General features: G+C 33.6%; 1 protein-coding gene across 1 annotated transcript; it reads right to left on the bottom strand.

Moving 5' to 3' along the window:
* Positions 1–43: 43 nt before the first annotated feature.
* Positions 44–25,513, bottom strand: LOC128156147 (fibrocystin-L-like). The gene is made up of 22 exons (XM_052818178.1): positions 25,388–25,513; positions 20,544–20,739; positions 19,823–19,937; positions 17,646–17,854; positions 17,340–17,413; positions 17,063–17,108; positions 16,394–16,575; positions 15,913–16,002; positions 15,271–15,536; positions 12,748–12,839; positions 12,379–12,511; positions 11,851–12,010; positions 10,329–10,487; positions 9,632–9,798; positions 4,470–4,685; positions 3,812–3,942; positions 3,316–3,470; positions 2,634–2,800; positions 2,373–2,469; positions 1,228–1,385; positions 812–1,046; positions 44–455 (listed from the first exon to the last, which is right to left on the bottom strand). The coding sequence occupies exons 1-22, from the start codon at positions 25,482–25,484 to the stop codon at positions 208–210; spliced, it is 3,393 nt and encodes a 1,130-aa protein (XP_052674138.1). The 5' UTR covers positions 25,485–25,513; the 3' UTR covers positions 44–207.
* Positions 25,514–26,506: the final 993 nt, after the last annotated feature.

Genomic DNA, 26,506 nt, shown 5'->3' with positions numbered 1-26,506 from the left:
TATTTTATAATTAATAGGGTTACACGCTACACTCATTACAAAACAAAAAAAAACAATTATTGCACTCATAAAAACGATTATTTTATTACATTTGACTTTTTCCAAATTTACTCATTTAATAAGATATGATATGATGGAACCTTGTTAAAGTAAATTTTCCATAGAAAAACAATTATAAGGTGCTACACCACGTCACTTTTTTAAAATCTAAACTTTGATCTTTTTCGAAACTGAAAAGTATCTACAGGACGCTCCATCTGCCAAGGACGCTTTTCCTTTGCCTGCTATATAGACGTATATCTTACGATTCCCTGGTGGTGTTTGTGGTGAGGGAGTGCAGGTTATTTCTGTTTCAGAGGCAGCAATTACAGTACAATCTGCACTCTTAATTTTCACTGTGATGTCTTCTACATTCGCTGAAAGTCCACTTCCTGTTATGACAATGTCAGATCCAGCTAAATTTGAAGAAGGCAAATGATTATTTCTTTTTCAAATGACTTTTTTAATTTTATTTTTTAATAATATAATTTAACATCAATTACACTAAGATTAAACTCATCAATACCCATTTGTGTATATCAGACCAAATCAGAAAATATTTTATTTCCATCTTTCATAAGTAACTTCTTTACCTATTCTGCAAATCATAAATGTAAACAAAGTTAGTGAAAACAACTTTTTTGTAGATTTCAAGCACTTTTAAAGTATTTTAATTAGGTGGTTCATATCCCTTTAGCACTGAAATATACGGGTGAGAAGAAAGAAGTTTCAAGGAAAGAAAAGATGATGAATGCATAATACAGAAACTTACTGGTAGAGCAGCTATTGATGATTGGGGTACTTGTGGGTATCCAGTTAAAAGAGCAGCCAGTGGAGAGAGAGGATGCGCTACAGCGAGCAGGTATGTCATTCACAAAGACAGTCACCTGAGGGGAGCTACTGTAGCTACACAACATGTCCCCCTGAATTGGATCTAAGGTCAAGCTGCCGTCAGCCACAGTTTCTACTGTCATCGAAACTTCATTCCCAGACAGCTGGCTGGAAAACTGAGAGAAACAATACTACATTAGAATACTTTATCATCAGTATCTCTCTCTCTCTCTCTCTCTCTCTCTCTCTCTCTCTCTGTCTCTCTCTCTCTCTCTCTCTCTCTCTCTCTCTCCTGTCTATAGCTAAATTATGAATGATTCAGTCCGCAATCAATCCTTTCCTATCAACAACTAATACCTGAATTGTTTCAAGGTCACCTGGTCTGGACAAGAATGCTATACTGAGGTCAAAGTTCGCACAGTCGCCGTGTCTGTAGGTGTAGACTTCTCCCATGTTGGGTACACTCGTCATCAGGATCTCCTTCAGCTCCTCCCCCGCCACACTGCGAGATATTGCTAACAGAAAAAGACATAGCAATCTAATTAATATTTACTAAATAATTGCTAACAGAACAAGACAAAGCAATTTTATTGTTTTCACTTGGAACTATTGCTAAACAACATAAGACAAGGCAATCTTAACAATATTCACTCAATATTTACTGGAAGATAATTGCTTTACAGAACAGGACATATAGCAAAATAGATTAGGCTTAATCCTCTACCATTCACTTCACTTTTAAACAAAATTTAAATACCGATGATATCAGGGTCTGTGTCAAAAATCACAATAGAGAGGGAAAAATCACAATAGAGAGGGAAAATAACAATTTAAAACTTCTTTTCATTTGATTCAAAACATTAACAAAACTCTCATTTTTATATACAAACTAAATTACAGATTTTCAACATTAAATGCGGTTTCATTAATTCACAGGATCACAATAAAACAAGTATTATAGTAAAACTTGTAAAGTCCTAAAGCCCAAAGGATTTACTTCTTTATATCCGTAATTCATTATAACCGTAAAACAAATTCGGAAGAATATGTATAACGAATTCGCTACATACAAGATTTCTTCAATCAGACTACATTATTTGCTAGTTAAGGCTTCGGATGGATATACATTCTTTTGAAACCTATAATAATCGGATTGTGAATTTAAGAATTATGTGTAAATAAATTCATTCAAATTATTATGTCAAATGACAGTGATAACTTTTCATACTAATAAACAAATTGCTATAAAAGTCTTAAATTTCGTTATTTTCCACTTTTACGGAACTACAAATCAATTTGCTATATCCGGTAAATTGTTATATCTGAATTCGATATAACCATAAAATAGTGCAAAGATTTGTTAAGAATTCTGCCGAAGACTTTAATTCTTTTTTTTTTGCTGTATCCGAGATTTCGGTATATCCAAGTTTGTACAAGTTATGACAATTAACACACACAGAAAGAGGTAGAGAAGATTTTATCCCCCTCACAAATTAACTTACCCACAGACTCTTGTCCTTCAAAGGTCAAGGTGAAAGTCCCTGTGACGGGGGGTGAGGCTGCACTCAGTCGCTCCACTTCTACTTTCAGGGCATTAGTCTTTTCATAGGGCGAAAAAGAATAACCAATGAAAAATGTTTGTAATAATTTGTTAGCATATCGATATTAAAGTTTATAAAATAAAAAACAACCAGAAAGTGTTAATATACATGTATGTGTAAAAGTGGATGTAAGAGAGACGTCTATACATGTATATCAAAAACCTGTTCAGGGACAACACTTAACAATGGAAAGTCATGGCCACACTCCAGAGGGAAGAAAGTGATATCCACACTGTATACTGGTGGAACGGTGGTGTCTGCTCCCTGGGTGTAGTGTATCCGATGTCCATTGGGCATCACTGGCTTCATTCGCAATAAATTGACATTCTCTGAAAAACGACATCATCCCTCTTTCAGCAAAATTTCTTTTTTCCCCCTTTTCCCCCCTTTTTTGCGGGGGGTGGGGGGTGGGGTTGGTGTGGGGGTGCTGATCATACATTACACACACAGACAGCAGCTTTAAAAGCAAGGCTTTCAAAGGTTGTAATTAATCTTTTTGAAGCACTGGTGATGCCTTGATTTAGGAAAAACATATTTAATATTTACTTAATTTTCAGGAAAACATATCCTGATAGATATATAAACATATGCATGTAGGCTTACAATTTGTTTTTAAAATTATAGCTGAAATGCTGTACATTCAGGTTTTGGTATTTTGCAAAGTAAAGTTTATCTATCTATACTGTTTTTCATGCGTGTGGGTTATTTTTGTGATTCTAGAATTTTTTAAAGGACTCGTAAACCAACATATTTTCTGCATGTTCAATTTATTAAGAAATAAAATAATTTGCCACAAATATAGATTATAGCCCAAAGAAACCTGGGTACACAGTAGTCTTCTTACCCTGATCCAGTGTGCTTGGCCCCTGGCCGATGTATACTTCATCTACAAATACATCCCCTGCTCTACTTAATTCGATGTACTGTATTTTGAAGCTCTGCCCATTACTTGTAAAGCTACTCAAAGCTGACAGTATGTCAAAGCAAGTGTATTTCCACCTAAAAAAAATAATTTGATGTACATCAATAAAATGAAACTGAAAAAAATCTATAACTTAAGAGGATTAATGGTCATTCTCCATTTTTGACAACCATGTTTGATCGATCGGCCCTTATGTGTAGTTTTTTTTAACAAAACCACATAATTGTCCTAGTTTCAAATTCAATTCAATAATTGACCTTATAACCAGCTTAAAATACAAATTATAGTTTATACTTTACATTCTACTATCAAATTATAAAGTATCAAAAATATAAAGTTTAGCACTGCATAATTTTTTCTAACTATAGACACTCTTGCAATGTAATTAAAAAAATTGATGCCATTTAGCCGAACTTACTCATCTGATTCCTCGCCTATGCTGATAGTGAAGGATTTATAATTATTTTCAATCAAGGTCATTGTTTCATCCATGTAAGTGTATTTGAAGGTCAGAGTGTCCTGTATGGCTCCATGGTAACCAAAACAAATCTACAATGTTGAAATCACACTTGAGTAGTAAATATTCTTTACAATCAACATAATTATATTGGTAATTCATAACCATTTCAATTTGTTTTTATTTCAATCAAGAAGCAGATTATGGAGTTTCTTATGATCAAATTACAAAATTAAAGAACAAGACTTTATGAAAATCAGTTACCATACATAGTATTAACAAGCATTGATAATCAGTAATGGGAAAATTTAAATCAATTTACATTATACATGTCAAAAGCTGCTTGGCTGCATATGTTAATTACTTGTACATGTATATCAAACAAAATTTACAAAAGTATAGCAATGATAATTGATTACCGATTAACTTTATCTGGTTGCAGTAACTTTTTTATTTTTAAATGTGATCCTTTGAGAAATTGTGCCTAGAGAGTTAGCTTATTTTTATTTAAATGCCCATTTAACAAAGTATGCTAAAAGTTTGTGGATTTCAATTACAACTTGAATTCTCTCTTCTGCTCCAAGAAATATAGTCTTAACTGATGCATGTAAATACCTACAGTATTCACTGTTCCTTGGAGATTGAATCCACCATTATCCAAGTACAAATACGTTGGATTTTTGACGAGACCGCGTCCACAGAAAGCCTCGCGGTCGTTCATCCATTCACCCCCACTATTTCCTTCATTTGTCTCAAAGCTTTGATGGAAAAATCCTGTCTGTCCAAGGAACTTTGGACATCTTGTGGTAAACATCTCATCTATCTTGCGTATTAACTGTGGGGGAGATAAATGAGAACTACAGGCCTTGATGGTCATTTGAGTACCACAGCCCTTAGGCTGACCTCTCAGAGGGTGTCATTTTTTGCATGTTTAGATTCATGTTGCAGTCTAAACCCTAATCCAAAACTCCTCTGACTGTTTACCCTTCCATTAATCATTTGATTTTTTTAAAGCTTTTGGTAAAAAGAGACCTACAGGCCTTTAATGGTTGGGTTAGCATAATATTGAGTTTAATGTAAAATGCATGCAAGCTTACATTGCACAGGATATTATATTTCCTAAAATAGAACACATTTAATATTGTAACCCTGGGTATTTGGGTCGGTCTTTAGTCCGTTGTGAATATAAAGTTGAGATGTATTTAGTTTACTTCTTTATTCTGATTCACCAATAATATTTGAATTATTGTCACTTTGTTCTTCTTGACTGATCACAGCGGACCTCCATTCTGATTCATCTTCTGAGGAATGTTCAAGAAAATCATCAGTTTTGGAAGGTTCAGTAGGATTAATTGTAGGCTCCTTTTTCAGTATTGTCGATTTTCTTTTGACAGGAATAGGTTTTTGGAGTTGTGGTGTAGGTGTGTCCTTTAGTATATCTATGTGTAATAGAAGGTGGCGGTGTAATGTTCTTATACGACCTTCTCCATTTTCCTTCTTGACCACAAAAACAGGTTTGTTCTCATTAGGTTGTCCAATAACTATATAAGGATCTTGTTCCCAACTATCTGCCAGTTTAAGCTGTCCTTCGAATGCAACGATTTTCACTAAAACTCTGTCTCCAATTTTCACTGTACCTCCTCTGATTTGTAACACTCTTTCTGCTTTCTCTGCTGCAGCTGTTGCTAGTTTTTAAGCTTGGATTATTTGTTCTCGTAGATCCTTGATGTATTGAGTAGATGGTTCTTTTTCGTTCACTCGAAGACCAAATGCTGCATCGACTGGTAATCTTGGGTTATATCCGAACATCAGAAGATACGGAGTTTGTTCTGTGCTTAATGTCGAGTGCAGTTATATGCATGTACAAATGGTTTGGCTTATGCTTTCCAATTGGTCTTCTTGCTAAAATCTAGTGAACCTAACTTGTTTAACAGCGTCCGATTAAAGCGTTCACACATTCCATTTTCCATAGCATGGTAGCTGGTAGTTCTGGATTTTTTCATACCCATGATTTTACAAAGTTCTTGAATCACTCTGCTTTCAAAGATGGCTCCTTGGTCTGAGTGTATTCTTTCTGGGATGCCATAATTAAACAATAAAATGTTTTCTTCTTTGGTGATTCATTCGGGATATGAAGGTAGCGACATTGCAGAAAAAATACATAACCCGCGTTAGCGGGTTATGTTATTTTTTTCTCCAATGATTTTATTGTTTATATTAACATCTTTCTTTTAACTAATTGATTATGAAAAGTAAGTAAAATTTACTAAATTACTGTTAATGTACGTAAGTACGTTAGCTAAAAGAAACAGCCAAATCGCCTCCTGTGAGACTTTGATTCCGACATCGTCATGATTATTTCGTGCAGTCCGTGATCTTTCCTAGCTCGTTGTAGGTTTGGACCAATCGATAAACAGGGCTTGTCAATATCTGTCCTGTCATTTTCTTGTCAGTTTCAGCCGCTGTAGATTTCGACCAATCGATAAACGGGGCGTGTAGATTTCAGTCTGGCTGTTTCTATAGAGCTATGAATTAACTAGAAGTTTCCGTAAAAATAGAAGGAATAATACTTGTTGGATGTAAATATTGTACAATGAAGTTGTTATAGAACATGTCAGCCAAGTGACAATTTACCGTGAAGTCTTCACAAGTTAAAATGTAAAATTGTTTACAAATGACGTATGACCAATGCCTCAACCCCTGCCCCATGGGCAGTGAGTTGCACTATATAAAAAAAGACATCAAGAACATAATAAGAGTGCATTCAGTTAATATCCAATAAGAGTAAAAGTATAGAATAAAATATTTAAAATATGAATATGAACCCAGGGCCATAAAGCCCAAAAAAAATTATTCTTGTTTCCTGTCGCCCGACCGACCCTATCTTCTACCCTCCGACCCTAAAAGTTTTTTTTATGATAATTGTGTGGTGATTGGTAACTTCGCCAGAATTTCCTCAGAAAGAGAAGTGAAGGTGCCCAGTCTTCTGAGTTCACAATCGTGTAAATTAACCTCAATGGCAAATGAATAATAACAAAATAATCTACAGACATTTTTATAGCATAAATTAATCTTGTGGTTATTAACTTCCGACTATCTTATCTTCAGGGGTTATAAATACGGGTGATGCAACAACATACTGTGCATTGGAAATTACAAAAAGATGTTTATTACTTTAAATCATGATACATCAGTTAGTTAATAACCTATTATTAGTTAATAACTTGTTAAAATGTTAAAATAATCATAAAACTGTTTTCTTCATTGTCTTGAGAATTAAACAGATCTTCTACATAACGTACGGTAGTAAGTGGGTCAAAAGGTTGGACTAATACCCCGAATATACGGATGTATAGAGACTGATTTAATTAATATTGACATTAAAATACAAAACAGAAATATTTATCCAGAAAAGGATAATACATTCATACACATGTAAATTAAATTTTGCAAATAATATTAGTTTTTATTTATAATTTTTAAAAAAATCTTTGCCTGTTGTTTTCTATTCATTACATACATCAATAATACAAAGACCTTTGGAAATTTGAAGTCATCATTAACATACCGTACACTGTAAATATACTTCTTTCTCATTATTACACACTTGCTCCAAGTTTTCAAAAATGACCAATTTTTAAAAAATAATTTTTTTACTACCTACCTACCCTAATTTTTTGGTCAGGTGACAGGAAACAGGAATATTTTTTTTGGCCTAAATTTTACAATTTAGGTAGAGTGATTCAAAGCCCTGCATTTAGTTTTTCTAAAATAAAATGGGAATAGAAAAAGATTTTTTAAAATTTGATACATTTCAATATATGGCCTTATTGGCTAAAGCCCTAGGGCATTAATCCATGACCCAGGGGTCATGAATTTTTCAATTAATTTTAAGGTACAGGGCCTCAGAGCAATGGATTTAGTTTTTGTAAATATATACATATATATGGGAGTAGAGAAGATTTAATATATTTTCACTTTATGACCATGATGCACTCACTCTAGGTCATGCATGAATTTTACAATTTTTGTAGCGGGCTTCATGGACTTTATTACCATGAATTTAGTTTTTCGCAGATATATTCATGGGTGTAGAGAAGAAGATTTGCTAAGATTTTATACATTTTCAGTATATGACCATATTGGACGCACTCTAGGACCTAAATCCCTGAGCCAGGGGCTATGATGGAATTTCACAGTTTTGTTTGAGGGCTTCATGAACATTATAACCATGCATTTAGATTTTTTCTCAAATGTGTGAGAGTAGAGAAGAGGGTTTTTGAAAGTTTGGCTGTTTTGGCATATTTTGTCCCGCCCATGAGGCCTGGGGATGGTAATGCCATAAAGTTCACAATTTAGATTCCTCTTATCATAGAGATGCTTCAAACTATGAATGGTAACAATATACCTTGCAGTTTTCAAGAAAAGTTAAATTTGTTAAATAAGTGTTAACGCTCAAAGGACAACGCAGTGCTGGGCGAAGATCAATGGCAATAGGTCACCTGGGTGACTCAGGTAACCTAATAAAACTTGATATATTACCTCTAGAGATTACGGATTAAATTTTGGATGGTATCCACTAGAATTCTGTGTATCAAGGCTGTATTTTTTATTATTAATGATTTTTTTTGGGGGGGGGGGATTTTTTATAATTGATTTAATATCCTGATACATCAAGATCACGTTCCTTGCAGGTCGTGGTGAGTGACATATAATTAAATAGATTGTGACATCTTATTGATTTTGAACAGTATCTTTTTAAAATTTGGTTAAGTGCAGTAAAAAAAATGGGGCTTATGTTCATATGATTAAAGCCTGTAGTGGATCCATACATGTAGGCCGATTTGCGAAATTTCCACTTTGCCTAAAACACGACTATGAGTACATTTTCTTAAGAATACAATTCAACAACAATTGCCATGCTCATTAAAGCATTAATTATGCATGCTAACTCACATAACAAGAGATGTTTGTAAAACACTTATGCCCCCTTCCCTTGGAAACATCCACGAAGAAAATGAACGGAAACTGCAAATAATTGTGATTTTTCTAAATAAAAGGGGCATAACTCTGTCAAAGATTGATCGAGTGTAAATAAATTTGAACTTGACTTACACATTCTTATGATAAATCTGTATATTTAATTTCATTTAAATATGTATAACCTCCGCAAATAAAATGAACGGAAACTGCAAATAAGTGGATTTTTTCTAGGTCCAATGAGCATTACCCTGTCTAAAATTGCTCGATCCTACCCAAAATCAAACTTGTTCTAGATATTATTATGATATATCAATTATACTTAAACTCATTTCAATATGTGCAACCTCCGCAAAGAAAATGAACGAAAACTGTAAATAAGTAGAATTTAACTGAGGCCAATGGGCATAACTCTGTCTTAAATGCTCGATCAAAGCTGACATGGATATTATCAAAATAAATCTGTATAAAAAGTTTCATCTGAATACGTGTAACCTCTGCGAAGAAAATGAACAGAAACCATTGGTGGAATGACCGACCGACATACCGACCGATAGACAGACAGACGGACAGCAGCAAAACAATATGCCCTCCCTTCTTCGAAGAAGTCATAATAAAGGTAAAATTTTCAGTTTCTACAAGATCTCTAGGCTTCTTGCAAAATGAGACAAATATTATTTTTCTTTCTCAATTTGGAATCTACAGTACAAATACATATGCCATTAGATAAAATACAAAGACAAAGATATATTTTCAAATGCAATGAACAAGTGCAGTCAAATTATGGTGTCCAACACTTACAGCGTTTACATCATCTGAGGGGGTAATCAATGGAGAAATGATTCCTTCCATTTGCATTGCAAATGTGTATGGTGATGGGATACCCTTGACCATCTCTCTGATTTGAATCTCTAACTTTTCCCCCTGAGAGCCATCCGCTTGCAAAAACTCTAGGGTAGGAATATCTCCTTAAAAAGAACAACAATACATGTATATATAACAAGTAGTTACTACAATAAGAATACCGGTACCGGTTTTTTTTAAAACATGAATACATTCTAAAATTTCAATATTAAATACTAGTAATCAACACAACTGCAAAAACCTTGATAATCAAAGCACTAAAAGTATTTTTGTTTTCACTATGTCACTTCTTCACATTTTTGCAATTTTTACAAGACTGTTGATGCGACCGTCACACTTACCCCTAAAAAAAGTTCTGAGTATTTCAGAAGCCAAAGCCTGAGATTTTGATATCAACTTTTTTAAAGGCAGATGACTATCAAGCCTAACATTTTGAAACACATGAATGTAAGGGCATATAACAATTATAGAAGCTTTGTGGGGATGACCTCATTATTGCATATCTTGATTTCTAAGAACTGCAAAATCTAAGCAATATTATTACAGAAATTCGATTCCGCAAGAAATCACTTTTATGCATAGCATTACTAACAGTTTTAAACACAGATTTCAGTAAATAAAGAAATATAATTACCTCTGCCTGTGAAGAATTGGATTTCTATGGTGACCTTGACCTCAGCAGAGGTCGAATGGGTTATCTGTACACCGACAGTGTCCAAACCATTAATGTACCAGGGGAGGTTCTCAAAAGCACGCCTAAAATCTGTGCTTGTAGACGTAGAGGTGAAGGGCTCTTAGAGAAAGAAACAACAAACGCACATGTAAAAATATAAATCGTTTCCTAAAATGTCCTTCATGTATCTAGCTTATATATACCTACATTTGTTTTATTTCTACCACGAGGGTTCACATTGTAAAATTCAACTGTATGTATGGTCATTGTTTTTTAACAATCTCAAACAAACCTTATACTAAGACAACACAAGCAAAAAATCAGGAGAGAGAAAGAAAGATCTTTTGTGGTGAAGGAGGATGGAGATTTGTTGGCATTTAAGCTAACAAGGAACTGCAAGACCAAATTTTCTTCATCCCAAATCAATAACTTGGAATTACGTGTCGTCCATGTACTTCACAGGAAAAGCACAAACCATTGCAAATGAAACGCAGAATTGCAAGATCAACATACTCTTTAACACATACATATTAACATCACTCAGTGCAAAGTTCAAACAAATGAAGAAGAACGAGGGTTTTTATGCAAGACGTGAGCATATAAACAATCGGCAAATGCAGTAAAAATAATGTGACCATTTTGATGGGAGATTTCAATTCCAAATTAGATGCAACAACCCGACGCCAATTTACAAGAATTATTGGTAAAGCAAGGCCGAAGTATAATGAATGAAAATGGGGGTAAAAAGGAAAACACTAGGAATAGATCTCCTCTCCATGGACACACTTATGGTCAGATTAGAAAGAGTAAGACTTCTAAGGAAATCTAAAACATATTCAGCAAAACAGAAGCACAGGAAAGCAGCAAATTGCATGGACACACAAAAAGCACTTTGTAAACAAGCAGTCACCTTAGAAGCAGAAGCATTAAGGCAAAACAATTTCACCAAAGATCCATATATAAACACATGACTTCTCCCTATGATATCAAAATAACCTAAATTTCAACAAGGCATTTTCCTCTTACCAGCCCTTACTTATAGCTAAATTTAATTTGGTTCAGTAGTTCTAGAGAAGTCAGAAACATGAAAAATTAAGTTAATAGACAGATTGGCCCAATGTAACAAAACCACAATATTCCATTGCTTGGAGGGTAAACCTGAAAAACTCAAAGAAAGGCCAAAGAACACCTACTGGAGGAGTGTTCTGACAGAGATAGAGAAAAAAGGGTACAGTTAAGTGGTACCAATTGGAAATTAAGCTAGTTCAGGACTGGACAAGGTGAGGCGGTGTTGCTAGTAGCCTATAATACCTCCCTAGAGTAGAATCTACAAACATTTATTAATAAGTGAAAAAACCCAGCAAATATTTCTTTTTCTAAAAAATCCATCATGCTGTACCAGGAGACTTTTGAAATAAGGAGAAAAAAAATACTCCCTTTTAAAAGTCATTTCTATTTCATAAAATTGTGACCTAGATCTTACCTGTGTAGACACCATAGAGGCCAAGTCTGTATGTGGCATCAGACGTTCCACCACTTAGTTCTGTGACCTCTATGATCTGATATTCATTACGTTGACTTCCAACTATTGGCACTACCTCAATCTTTACCTTCTGTACCTCTCTGACAACAGTGGACGTCACCTTTAAAGAAAAACAAAACATATGAGAAAATTACAGCATTTGGGGATATATTTCTGTTGCATTGTACATATATTTTATTTCAACCTTTAAATTGTCGTCTATCATCATTTTTGGTTACTACACAAACGACCCCATGCACCAAATTTTTTTCCCAAATCACAAAATTTTCACCCCATGATTCTTGGGATCACAATAATCAAACTATACAATAATTAGCCCTATCTGCGTAGCATAACATTTACGCTTATGAATATAAGAGTGACCATCATATTTTTTCTGTCTGGTGTACATAATTATAAAACTATGTGAACTTTATGTCAAATTGTTTAAAAAGCTATTTACTCTTTTTTTAAAATTTTAATATTAACCTTCACTAGCTGATGTTCCATATTGACAATTCCTGTGCTCTGATTGGTCAATTCTGTATCAAAGTAGCGGGCTGCCACCTGAACCAGTGGACTACCACTAGATCCATACGAGTGCAATACCTCCATGTAATATCTGATAAAGGATAGAAGAGATGATTTTAGTAGATAGTTTTATAAGTAATTTTTTTTTGATATTCTGGACAAGTTAAGATAGAGGGTCAGAAAGGGTAAGACTTGATCAGGCTCTATCTGAACATGATTCCTGGAACAGTCATTCTAAACATGGCTCACATTGCGGGCAACAAAAGACTATGGTACACATAACTGATCGCATTCATGCACTTTGACTGATAATATTAAAAGACTTACTTCTGACTCTCAGCCAGTACTACTCTGACCGAGGTCTGAGAGGGAGATGACCCATATTCTGGACAGGTGCTCTCACACTTTGCAATTTCTACCTGCAAAACAAAAGCATATGTATTGTCTTTCTGATAAACTTTGTATTATTTTTTTTATCATTGAAAAGTATTTACAGTTTTAATTTGCATTATGATGTATCTTAGCTAAAAATAAAGTAATAATTGAATTTTTAAATTGAATTATATTTGCAAAACTACAGTCTTAGATTACAAATATATATACAGTCAAACTTTACTATCTTAAACTATATGGGACTTTTCAAAAACTTTAAGATATTCGAGTTGCGAGATATCGAGGGTAAAACACTTAAAAAAAATAAGTGGATGGGACTTACAAATCATTTTAACATATCCATTGTATTCGAGATATTAGTTTTCGAAATATCGAAGTTTAACTTCATGTATTAACATTTGTAGCCCCTTTGAAGGCATTCTAAATGCTATAAAATCTGGATATCTGATAGCTATATTTTAATGATGAAAATAATGCATAGTTTGGTTAATTAAGAAAAAGAGCCACACTATTTAATTATATATACTTTGGGTATCAATTTATCAGGTCTAGGCAACCCCCGTTTTTTGGAGGATACATGTAGCTCAATTTTAAGATAGCTGCCAATTTTTACCATATATGGAAAGTTGCTTAGCATTGTCGGTGAAATTATCCTCCATTTCTGGAGGATAGCATGGGTATTTTTCAAAGGCTTCGAGCATATCTTTAATGAAAAAATGCAAGCACCAGACCGTATGGAAATTAACGTTAAGGAAATAAACTAAATTAAATGATTGTTTGTGGCGATTTGAAATTCTATGTATGGTAATTTCACAATATCTTTTGAAAGTGTGTTCTTCCTGTGTTCAGTTTTACAAATTACAGAGACTATTTACAACTGTTTCATTTAATAAAAATCACAAAATGGTGATGTTTATTCCTAATTCAAACATAATTGAATTCATACACGTTTAAGAGACACTTAATGGATATCTTGATCTGCTATATTGTACACTCATGTAGAAAGTAAAATTAATGTTTGCACACCTTAGGAACTTTGTAGCTCTTATTCTAATTAAAAATATGTTAATTAGTTTTATGTAAAAATAATCCCTTCACACAAAAAGACATCGTCAAAATTAGAAATTTTGTGAAATATTATCAATAAATATAATTAATGACCGTTAAATAAGTTGATTTTTCAATTGTCTAATATTTATATTTTATATCATAGTTAACTCTCTTTGTAAAAGCAGAGTTAATTGCCCTACATATGAAAAGACCCACCAGGTCTAGGGGGCGAAAGCATCTATTTTTAAATTTTGTAGGATAAAAATCTTTTCTTCAAAAACGGAGGTTGCCTAGACCTGTTTATAGTATGTTGAACAATTAGAGAACAAGATGATAATGACGCTCTTAAATACACAGAATATCAACAAATTCTTCGGGGTCAACTTAAAGAGGTTCGTTCCTCTGTTTTGGGGTAGTCATTTTTGGTCACCTCTATTCTAGAAATTATGCACCATATATTGATTCTACTCATAAATTTTATTATGCCAATTAAACTATCTTAAATTAAATAGTAAAGGGAAAATTACATATTTACCAAGATTAGTATTGGACTATATTTTGTGGCGGAAGGTTTTAAAGAAGAAAATGAACATTTTTCACAACTTTGTTGTTTTAGAGTACCGTCACTTTAGTTTCCTTATTTTCAGTGCATACAAAATTTCCAGATAGTTTGTGCATTAGGATATCTTCATTTTGTTCCGAAAAACACAATTTTACAATTTTTTAATATTTCTATCGACATGTATTGGCAAATTTAACTTATATTTCATAAAAGTCAAGGAAAAATGAATCCCAATATTTGCCTTATATCAGCTTATTTCATGCCATATCTCAAATTTTACATAAGACTCATACATTTTGTTTTATTTTCTGAAATTTTAAGATTTTTCTGACAAGTTTATTATAATTTAAGAAAAAATTTGAGTCTTTTAAATAATTTCATTACATATTGAATTGGTAATGGATAAAAATAGTGTTTTATCAGTGCAAAAAGGTCAAAAATCAATCAGGTGAAGAAATTGTAATATTTTTCTTTATGATAATTTTTATTTTATTTATTTTAAATAGTATTAATTTATATTTAATGCCATGGTTCATTCCGATTATAAAATATAGAGGGAAAAGCAATTTATGTGCAATCTGTACTTTCAGTGCAGAAAGATCATATTAAATACACCGTAGCGCCATATGAAGCATATAGACCCCACAATTTTGTTTTGAATTTTGGTTAAGCTATGTTTATAGATTTTTTAAAAATACTTTACAAAAAAACTTTAAGACTTTTGATCGCAGGATCCAACGTCCTTGATCAGTTTTAAAACTTCTTTAAATAATTCTGCATACAAAGTTAACCCAAAAGGAATTCAACTCAAACATTTCGATGCACTTCTATTCCCTCAGCCTCACCTTGTTTGCTGGATCACCGTCCGTACTCAGTCTCAGGCTAGAGGCATCTGCTGATTTAATCATAAACAAATATTCCCCCGAGTAAGGCGCTATGAAAGAGCCCCGAGTTCGAGAGACATAATTGGTTTCTGGATGACTGAAGGAAGATTGGCCGATTATTTGTTCGCTGTAGCCTATGTCAGAACTGGTGAATGTCTCAATGTCTGCAAGTTCTGTATAGAGTTTGGTACCACTGGTCCAGACCTCCAAAAGCAGACCCCTGTTACCTGTTTTGGAAATTATATTATTATATGTTTTAGCCTTCACAAGCATTAAAGTCTATGGATAGGTAAACAATTAGAACCATTTTAACAAGAGCTTGGACTTTGGGTAGTCATGTCACACAGCAATGTGGCGTAGGTCTTTGGCCACTCAGCTAATTGGCTCCTTGAAAACAACAAGATTTGTCTAGCTTTTAAGCTATGACTACGCACTCATAGTATGCACTTTTCACTTGAAACCCACTTCATTTAAATCTTGTTTTGATTCAAGAAACAGATATAGTTACATCCTGCAATGTCTTAAATTGTTAAAATGGTTCTATTTTCCATCATTTGAATGATCCTAATGAATGATAAAACACTGGACGCAGATTTTACATACCACAAAAGTGTGTGGGTAGCTCTGCTGGCTGAGGGGGTGAGGTACACTGTATTTCTGTACTGGTCACTGATGTTACCTTACACTCCTCACCTAGAAAAGAAAGTGGACAACTAATAAACTAAAAATACAGTACAACGTGCTTACAACAAAACACCAACTAACACGCAACTCTGATTTGTTATGAATGTAATATGATTGTTAAATTTGATAGTAATATATGTTTATGACTAAGGAATTTGAATCTGATAGCACTCTAAATGAGAATTCAGTTTAAGCAAGTTTACTTTATCCGTGTTTTACTGCACATAAAGAGACAGGTAGCCAGTATAGCTGTGCAATGTATGATCCTTGAAAAAAATAATTCTCTAAACTGTCTGATTTATCAATCATTTTTACTTATGAATGACCCCAATTTAAGGAAAGAAAAACAGTATTGAAATAGATCATTATTTATTATTTTATCACATTAGGCTGGACTTGCCTGCAATATAGACTTTAATGTTCTTCTTTTTTCCAGTAAAATAATTTCCGGCAATAGTTAGGTCTGTCCCCCCATCAGTGCTCCCAGAGGAAGGGGTCACCCCTGTTATCTCCGGGAAGGTCTGGAACTGATATATCTGTTTGTTGATACTGACCAACAGTGTATCCAGTTGGCGGCAAGATCTAAATTCATACAATTCAATTTGTTTTGATAAAAAACTTGGGAACTTTTCGTATATTTAATCCAAATTAATATAGAGGCACATATCAAATATTTTATATATCATTTATCCATCTGAAGTGAATCATAATAAGAGTTCATTATGAATTGGGTCAACTATATCGATCATGTACTATGTCTGGATCCCTCATCCACATATTTACATCATCAGCAACTATAAAATCTGATTTTGATTCATTGTTAGTATTTAATAAGCATTTCCAAAAAATAATGTCCCCATAAATCTGTAATAAGTTGACAATTCAGAAAAAATAGAACCCCACTTGTATAAATGATAAACAATATTTAACAATGAGTAAATTATATGTATGAAAAAAGGACCAGTAGTCTATATATACAACATGAGCATAAAAATGATTAGAATACAAGAATAAACCACTTATCTAGTAGAATTTTTAACAATTAATGATACATAAACCAATATATCACCTTCCATATGGCCCATCACCAATTATAAAACTTGCATTGGAGTTACCTGTAAAAAAATAATATATGGTATGATAAGGAATGTTGGGTGAAATTACATTGGGTTTAATCGTATTTCAATACCAATGTACCATAATAAAAAGAGAAAATGTAAATAAAGTAAAAGAATTGATAATAATGTCTTTTACTAATTAACAATTTTTTATTGTCAATGAGTCCATGACTAATTATTCAACTTGTAAACATGTCAAGTAATTTGAGTACATGTACCGGTACTCACCAATATAAGTTCCCTGGTATCTACACTTTATTTGACCCATATTAGAACTTGGAGAATCTAGTTGAAGTTCATAACTGAAATACAAACTTATCTATTTAAAAAAAGACGATTCTCTTTTATATAAACATGCATGCAGTTACAAAAAAAGTTCACATCTTTAATTTATATCCAGACATTGAGTCATTAATTTTCTAATTTTGTTTTATTTTTTTAATTTTCTCATCCCTTTAAATATAGTGGCCCTAAAGCCTTTAGGGATAGGTTAATTTAATGAAAGACTGTTAGACTTGAGCTCAGCTCACGTACAGTTCATCGTCAGTCTTCCTGAGTTCACACGTCAGCGGTCCAGCATAAACTCGGTTCACTGTCTCCTCCTTTCCATTAGAGCTTGCCGCTACGTTGGTCCCATATCTGTCTGTGAATATCATCCCCCCTAAAGCTATTACTGACTCCGGTCCAGGGGAAAAGGATGTGGGCGAGACACTCTGTATTAGGGGGGTGTTCTGTTTTCGCACCTGAAATATTGCATTTTGATGTAAATAAACTAATATTATTCTCTCTCTCGCGTCAAAGGAGTGATTTGATATCTCTTTTACCTGCTTAAGATTATAGTTTCCGCTATATATGCTTGGTTGAAAAAAAAGTTGCGCCTAGTAAGGTTTACAGTTGATGATTGATATAAATGGTCATATTCCAAAAATGATATTCACTGTGATACATACATGGGGAGTCCTTAATCACAATTAAATCATAGTATAAAGTCCATTAGAAACCATTACTACCTAATCCTTATTTATAAGTGAACCAGCCAGGTAGCAATTAGTGCTTGCTGTATGTTTATGGTTATGGAGCTGAGACCAACATACATGGGTTCATTATGAATATTAGAATGCACGGGAAAGTAATAATATGTGTGAAAGTTTAGTCAGATTTAATGTAGCATTAGAACCCACCACACGTGTTATCTTTCTGTCCGATACTAAGCAATTTTACAATGGCGACGAGGATGTATATTTAATTGTATACAATTAGAATAATACGCAAGTTGCAAGGAAAATCTGGATTACCAGTTTTTCCTAAATTTACTGTCCATGCTGAGGTAGCAATAGGTACCCAATGGCGGAAATGGGTATAGAGACTGGAAAACTTATTTGTTGGACCGATAATTATGACCAAGCCAAAGATACGTTGAAAAACTACTTTGAACCAAAAGAAAACAAGGAATACGAACGGTAAAGTTTTCCGACAAACAAAGCAATCGGAAGGTGAAATGGTGGACACATCATACCCGTTAATACAACTCGCCACAAAATGTGAATTTACTGACAATGATAGTGAGATCTAGTCTCAGATCACCCAGAGCTGCACATCTTTAAAATTAAGAAGAAAAGCGCTTAGCGAGGAGATGGCACTCAACAAGCTATTAGAAACGGCAAGAACATTAGAACTGGGGGGAAAACAGGCATTGGGAATTGAAAATAATAATTCTAGTGTAAACAATATACACCATTAGGAATCAGAACAAAGAACTCATCAGTAGAAACCAAGGCGGAATTCAGACCCAGAACAAAAGGTACTCATAGACAGAGTTCTAATGTTGTAGCTGTGGCGGCCAATACCCCACAAAACAAAATGTCCAGCATACAAACAAATCTGTGGTAACTGTGGACGAGAAAATCACTCGCTGCTCATTGTAAATCAAAACCCCAGTTTAATAAGAAAAAAACATGTCAAACAAATACAGGACTGTGATGAAGATGACGGATACGTATTCAGCGTCAGAAACAACCATACAACAACAAAACAGCCAAAGTCAAATGTTACGCTTAATGAACAACGCTTTCACGTGTTGATTGACACGGGGTCCAGTGTTAATATTTTGGATGAGGTCACATTTTCTGAACTACATACAAAGCCTAAACTGAGCAGTAAAAGGATTTTTGCATATGGTTGTTGTAAAAACAACATTGGGATATTTCACTGCGACCATTGAAATAAAGTCCAAAATAGCTGTTGGAAAATTCTATGTAGTCAAGGGAAATTGTGGTACACTCCTAGGATACCAAAGTGCCGTAGATCTTGGTATCATATACCAGTGATCAATCGTTTGTCAACTGATGTGAATGAAATTTGGGAAAAGTTTGCTGACCTGTTTCAAGGAATTGGAAAAATGAAAGATTTTAAAGTGAAAATTCATATCGATATACTGTTCAGCCTCAGCGACGGATACCTTTCCCTTTAAGGACGGCGGACCCAATTCATTTCTAGAATAGATTTTTTTATCCTAGGTTTTATACAATGTTAAACAGGTAATGATGAGTGAATATCAATAAAATTATTGTGAACTGAGATATAACAAAATTTGTTTATAACCAATATAAATTACTTGTCTTTGGCACTTTGCTATAAAACTGTTAAAATGTCCAGAAAGTCACGAAGGAATGATGTTATGGCATTGTTTAATCATGGTTATGTATAATTACCTCAAATCTACATTTATCGCTGTAGGGACCCTCAGGTTGACACATGTTTTCATCAGGGATGGGCACACCGTCCACTATCACTCTGACATAGTACACACCCTCCTTCATGCCAGGACTGAAATCGTAAAACATATTAACTATGATCAGTCTGTGCATGTTTACATATCTAGATGTATCTTATATTACACATTTATAGAACATGAATAAGAAATTGAGATGAATTTTGTCATTGAAAAAGAAAAATCATAAAAATGAAAAGTTTTGAAAGCTTTTCTTATCCATAATGATCAGACATTGTCTTTCTATGTCAATAGTGCCATAGATCAACCCTTGACCTTTGACTGTGTAACCTCGAAGAACAATATGTCATTTGCCAAAATAATGTCTGACAAACAAAAGGTTCTCAACATAATGAGTTGTCTAGATCTTTCTATATCCAGAGTTTTTCTTAGTCCTTTGACCTCAGAACCTGAAAATCATTTTTAAAATCTTCTCCTTCAGGGGTACCCTTGTACCATGATCCACATGCATCTCTCAAGGAAAGGGTACTTGATTAAACTGCTGAGTGGACAGCTCATCTAAAACAAGCAAAAGTCCTGAAAACCATTTTACCTACTACTGGGGTTCCAGTGTACCAAATTTGATTTCTGTTAAGCAGTTTTCCCCAAGATATTGATCAGTCAACACTTCCTCTCCAGTGCAGACATACACAGACACTTACACTGTGTAACACATTATCATGGACTCCATGGTTCCATCTTTGCTGACCGGACAGTCATACGAAGTAGCCAAGGAAACCAGTTGGACTTGGTTCCCCTCTGATAATTTGTTTTGGGAGAATCCTGTTCCACTGATCAACATTTTTGTTTCTCCACACAAGCTTCCGTACGGAGGGCTTATTGAAAACACCTCAGCTCCTAAAATGGATGAAAATGTGTGTGAAGTTTATGTTAGGCATGTGTGGATCCAGAGGAAGGGTTCTGGACCCCCCCCCCCCCCCCCCGACCCTGGACTATTCATTTTTTTTTTAATTTACTTAGTAAAATTATTGAAAATAGGTCTCGGACCCCCTCTCCCCCTTGAAAACATAGACATCCCTCGGACCCCCCCCCCCCCCCAAAAAAAAAAATCTTCCATGCAGGTTAGGATTTATGAACCATTTGTATTTAATACAATTGAATAAAATTGTTTAAAAGTCAAGTAATGTAGAATTAATTTAACAGCCCCCCCCCCTTTGGAAATAAAATTTTATATCCTCTATACGGTCGGTAAGAAATGATGTTTACAAATATGATAAATAGGATACCGGTAATATAATTAGGGAGATTTAATCACTTTAGGGGTTGCCTAGAACATCATATCAGCCACCGCAGTGCCTGTGATTCTTTGTTACTTCAGCCATATTAACGAAAATTTCATGCAGTCTGTCATTCATCGCCACTTTGTTGTAAATAGCACAAGCTTTGTTACGTACAATGTTTATGTACACGTACAAGTACAACTTGCACAAATGGTGATGTTTTTGAACCACATTTACATTGCTTATAAGGAAGAATGTGGTAAACAATCCTTTTTATATTACAAATGCATTATACTCGTTGTCAAAATAAACTTTAAGTGGGATGTGCGGCCATCTTGTACATTTGAGGATAAGAATGTAAACATTTCTTGAACTGGCTTATTTCTGCCCGAAACTGACCAAACTATTGCCAAAAGATGTAAAAGCACTAAATATGAGATTCTACATGTTGTTTTGTATGCAAATTATGCATACAAGAACAGGACAATGCCTTTTAATTACTTAAAACAGCCTAATCCTAGATGGAGAGAACGAATATAGGCTATTTTGCCTGCTGTATATTTTTGAATAAAATATTTTTTGAACTAAAGTTAAAACCGTCGAACTGCTCAGCTACAGATTCAAAAATCTGAAAACAAATATGAAGGGGATTTATTGGTGTCCCCTCTACAACCATTTGTTGAGAAAAGTTCAAATCTTGCACATTTATGTTGTAACTTTGCCTCAAAATAGGGTACCTGATTTTTATCAGTCGGCATCGGATCTATTTTTAGAACAAAAAAACTAGGAACTCCTTTGTCTGTGGAGACACATTGACGTTATATTTTCATTGAAAAAATAAATGTCAATTCAAAAGAACCCGTGTTGAATTTTTATATACATCTCTATTCATGTCCCATGTTTGTTAAATATGGGCATTTTTTTCAATTCTATAATTATAAATTGAAGTAAATTCTTTTCAGAAGTGGGGTAGGGGTCTTAAAAAGTGATTGTTTTATATTAATAAAAGTATGTTTTATATTTTTATAAAAATATATTTTCAATGTACCTCCATAGACACAGACATATAAATCTTGTAGATTTTTAGGCCGATTTAAGACAGCTCAAATCGGCAAGCATTACCCTTTTTTCAACAAATAGTTGTATAGAGGACACCAATAAACCCCCGTCATATTTGTTCTGATTTTCAAATCTTCAAAATAAGTATGTAGCTGCGCAGTACGACAGCTGTTCTGTGCGATTATGAAGGTATTGTCCTGTTCTTGTATGGATTCTTTTCAAACAAAATGACAAATGGGACTTCATATTTATTGCTTTTATATCTTTTTACAACATTTTTGGCCAGGTTCAGGCAGAAACAAGCCAGTTCATGAAATGTTCACATTCTTATCTTCAAGTGTACAAGATGGCCGCACATCCCACTTACAGTGATCAAATTTCCACGGTCACTTTTAATGTATGTTTGCCTTTAAAACACTTATTCTATATATTAACTTCGCAACATTATTTTTAAAAAATTTAGATTATTCGATAAAATATATTTGATATTTATTTCGCATCCACTTAACTTGTTTATTGAACATCTCTAAACACCAGAGTTATGAGTAAGTTTCTCACATTAATCTTTTTAAATGTATTTTTATGGTCTTAAGGAGAAAATGTTCAGTCAGTCTTGCAGAGGATTGTAAACACGTTTTAATCAATTACCCAACTTTAAGAAATTACAGACATCGTAAAGGGTTCAAATAAATAAAGTTTACTGCATTTTAATATAAGGGGATCGTTCCATTTGATAATTATGATTAAGTTTTTACGATTTTAAGAGAACTACTTAAATTTTCACAACAAAGAGTCGTTCTTATCACATGTACCATCCTAATTTTTGAGAGACTTATTTCTTCCAAACAAAAAAAAAAACCAAACAAATCCTAAAAGTTTTAAAATCTTATCCAATCTATTAAATTTAATTTATTTGATGTGTTCATTTTATAGATGAGATGTTTTATAATTGTGTTTGCTAAATGACAAATAAAATCAGTCTCTGTACTTCTGTGTATTTTGGAGGTTTAATCCAACCATCTGACCCGATTACAACGTTAACCGTTGTGTAGAGGATCATTTAATTTTCAAGATAACTGTAGACAGATGGTTTTATGATTATTTTAGCATTAATTTGGCAAAATTATTAATTAAATACAAGCTACCAATTTAACGCAATAATTGTTATATCAACACTAAAAGTAATAAACATTAGTTGTAATTTTCAATGCACAGTGGGTAATATGTTGCATATCTACATATGTTGCATCACCCTTGTTAATTGTAACCCATAGAAGATAAGGCAATCGCAAATCATTAATCACAACAGTGGTTAACTGAGGCTGTGGAAACGTCTTTTGAAATAAATAATCATCATTTTAATGTCTTTGGGGGTAAATTTACACGATCTTGAACTCAGAATACAGGGCGACTTCAACTTCTCTTTCGGAGGCGAAGTTACCTATTATAAAGCGAGTATTTCGCTTATGTTGATGAACAAAGCTAACAATATGATTGTAAGGTAAGGTAGCAAGGGACAGTTTCGGATATTTTTGTAAAATTGAGAATTGCTGTACTTAAAGGGTTATGAGTGTTGCTAAAATTCATGAAATGATTCTTAATGATTATCATTAGTTAGAGGGATGTCTCCTGTTGAAATTGATTTGCGATATGTAGGCCCCATATGTAAGGTACATGAGAATCAGAAGTAAAATGCGAAACCTGCGGCTATGACTGTTGTGTTGACTTTATACAGTGAAATTGCAAGTTACAGACGGGGGGGGGGGGGGGGGGGGGGGTTAATAACACAAAAAGTAGATGGATGGGACATTGTAAACTATACACCGGTGAGTTTCTGACATGTGATTATGCAACATGCACATGGTACGGAAGGTCAACCCTTTGCAGGGAATTGGCTGGGGGAGGTCTAAAAAGCTGAAAGATCATGAAAAATGAGCAAAATACATGTGTATGAGAGGGTCAAAATCTAAAAAAAAAAACAGAATTAAATGTATTTGGGCTGTATGGGAACTGAGTAAATTCTAGTTACAGAGTTCCAAAGACACTCACCCCCTGGCTACAATGAAATGTATTAAAAAACTGTCCGTGCCACCTTTAAATCGCAAAAGATGTGGGTCTCTTAAAACGACTTTGGGTAAAATTAGGTTTTTAAAAAAAAAAACAAAAAAAAAACTCAATGTGGTAAAAAAAAAATCAAATCAGTCGGCGGGAATTCATTGGGTCGGTCGCGTTAGGGGAAACATAGGTATTTTTAATATTGGCCCAATATAAAGAATATATTATATAAATAGTGCCTGTTTGGGAGGGTAACAGTTGAAATTAACGACGCGAAGCGGAGGTTGACAATGGTTTTCGAGGGGTGTCAATTTCAACTGTTATCCTCCCAAACAGGCACTATTTATTTTGTTATACTGAATGTCTTTTTAAAAATTTTTAAGAAAATTTTACTGCTTTTATATAGGAATAACGTGAATTCTACAGCGAACCGTACGCGCATAATTTTCGCGCATGTAACATTTTTTAATGTTACCCGTTGCCAAGTGCGTTGCTAACGCTGAGGGTAATAGTAAATATTATTAACTGCGTCTTGACCAATCAGATTTCAGTATTTAACATGAAAGTATAACAATATATATTATTCTACAGAAGCATGTTAGTGCCACATAAGATATATATATATAAAGAAAAACTCTCTGTATATATAAAAACACACACATGATTATATATCTAAGATAAACTCAAGCATATAAAAATAAGCAGCTTTCTATATAAAGGAATTAACAATATATATAAAGAATTGTGTACATATATAAAACAATATAATGCTCCTGAGGCTGGCAGTTAAGATTCAATAGCTAAACAGCGGGTCCACTTAATTTCAAAGAAAGTTTTTTGGAAATTGTTTGAAAATGAACAAAACTCAAACAAACAAAAAACCGAAGTACATTTTTAAAAGTAATTTAATATTATCTGTTATATTTACAGTGAGTTTATCTTATAAACACTTTTCTTTTATATATTTTATCTAACAGGCTTCCGTATTATTCAGTTTAAATTTACATATAAAAAAGTTTATTAATAACATAGTTATGCCCCATTTTTGGGGGGAGCATGTAAAAAATTATGCTATAAAAATGTAATAAATGTCTGATGATAATAATGTTGATGATGGATAATCATTGCAATATATTATATATAATTCTTACCGAATGAACATCTCGTAAATAAACACTTGACCAAAAACACACAGAGAAACGATGATCCCAAAATCGGAGACTTTCGCCCCTGATTTAAGTATGCCATATTTTAACATATGTTAAAAATTGATTTTCCGTTGGTTTATATATCTTTGCTCACGCTTCGTTGATTTATGTATGTTTTGTAATGAAAGCTGACGTCGCTTTATTTTTTGTACCTACCCATTAAACTTAGGACCAATTAGAGGCATCTGCAAAGAAACAAGCTTTGTGACCGGCCATAAACCTTTCCCAAAGAGTCATAAGCTCTTAAAAGGTAAAATCTAAAATATTTTCTTATTTGATCAATCGCAGCTGATGTAAAAAAAATTGAAAAAGCATCTAGTCTATTGATAAATTTGAAGTGTATATATGCACATATTAAAGCTGTTGGTATATAAATCACGCAGTTTAATGAGAAGCCATTTAGGTTTATGGACCAATAATTTCTTACTCTCTGTCCTTTTCAATAATTTCGCATTTTTTGTTCTTGCATACCTGCTTTTTCTCATTATATTTTTATGCTATTAGATAACAATTTTGAATTTGTATGGGGTATATTTTTCTATGATTCATGTCGCAAAAATCTTCATTTTTCAGTCTTGATATAAAGAATTTAAGCTATACCAAGAAAGTTTAAATACAACCACATGGGGGGGGGGGGGGGGGGGGATTTCATTATAATATAAAACTGTGGTTGAGAATAAAAAAGCCTATATATAAATAAGATTCATTCCAACACTATAAAATTTACTGGTTTTTTTTAACTTGTTATGTAATGTGCTTTACTCCTGGTGCAAGTTTCATGTTTGTTCTTCAATGTGGGACAGTTATTGCGATGTTTGTTCTCGTGGCATTTATTGCTACTTGCATTTTTGTTTCTTTGTGTAAACGTGACGTCATTCCAAAAACTATTTGATTAAAATATTATAAAAGATTCGACATAAAAGGACTTTTTAAAAAGTAATCTCTTAGCTTGTGTGTTGGACCACTCATCCTCTGAACTGAGATATAAAACTCTTGTTTTGAGATTTATTATTTAAATTAGCCCCATATTGATATCGTTTAATGGACTTGGTTCTGGGTGTT

The sequence above is a fragment of the Crassostrea angulata genome, chromosome 7, assembly GCF_025612915.1.
Source record: "Crassostrea angulata isolate pt1a10 chromosome 7, ASM2561291v2, whole genome shotgun sequence".
Taxonomy (NCBI): Eukaryota; Metazoa; Mollusca; class Bivalvia; order Ostreida; family Ostreidae; genus Magallana; species Magallana angulata.
Note: the sequence above shows the minus strand (reverse complement) of the source record. Positions and strands in the feature narration are given on the sequence as shown.

Excerpts from the sequence above, each read along its gene's own strand:
- LOC128156147 (XM_052818178.1), bottom strand. The coding sequence starts at position 25,484 with ATGGCATACTTAAATCAGGGGCGAAAGTCTCCGATTTTGGGATCATCG. Across the intron at positions 19,938-20,543 it reads ATGATAATGTGTTACACAGT|TCCTGGCATGAAGGAGGGTG; the intron begins GTAAGTGTCTGT and ends TTACGATTTCAG. Across the intron at positions 15,537-15,912 it reads GCTACCCACACACTTTTGTG|GTAACAGGGGTCTGCTTTTG; the intron begins GTATGTAAAATC and ends TTTCCAAAACAG.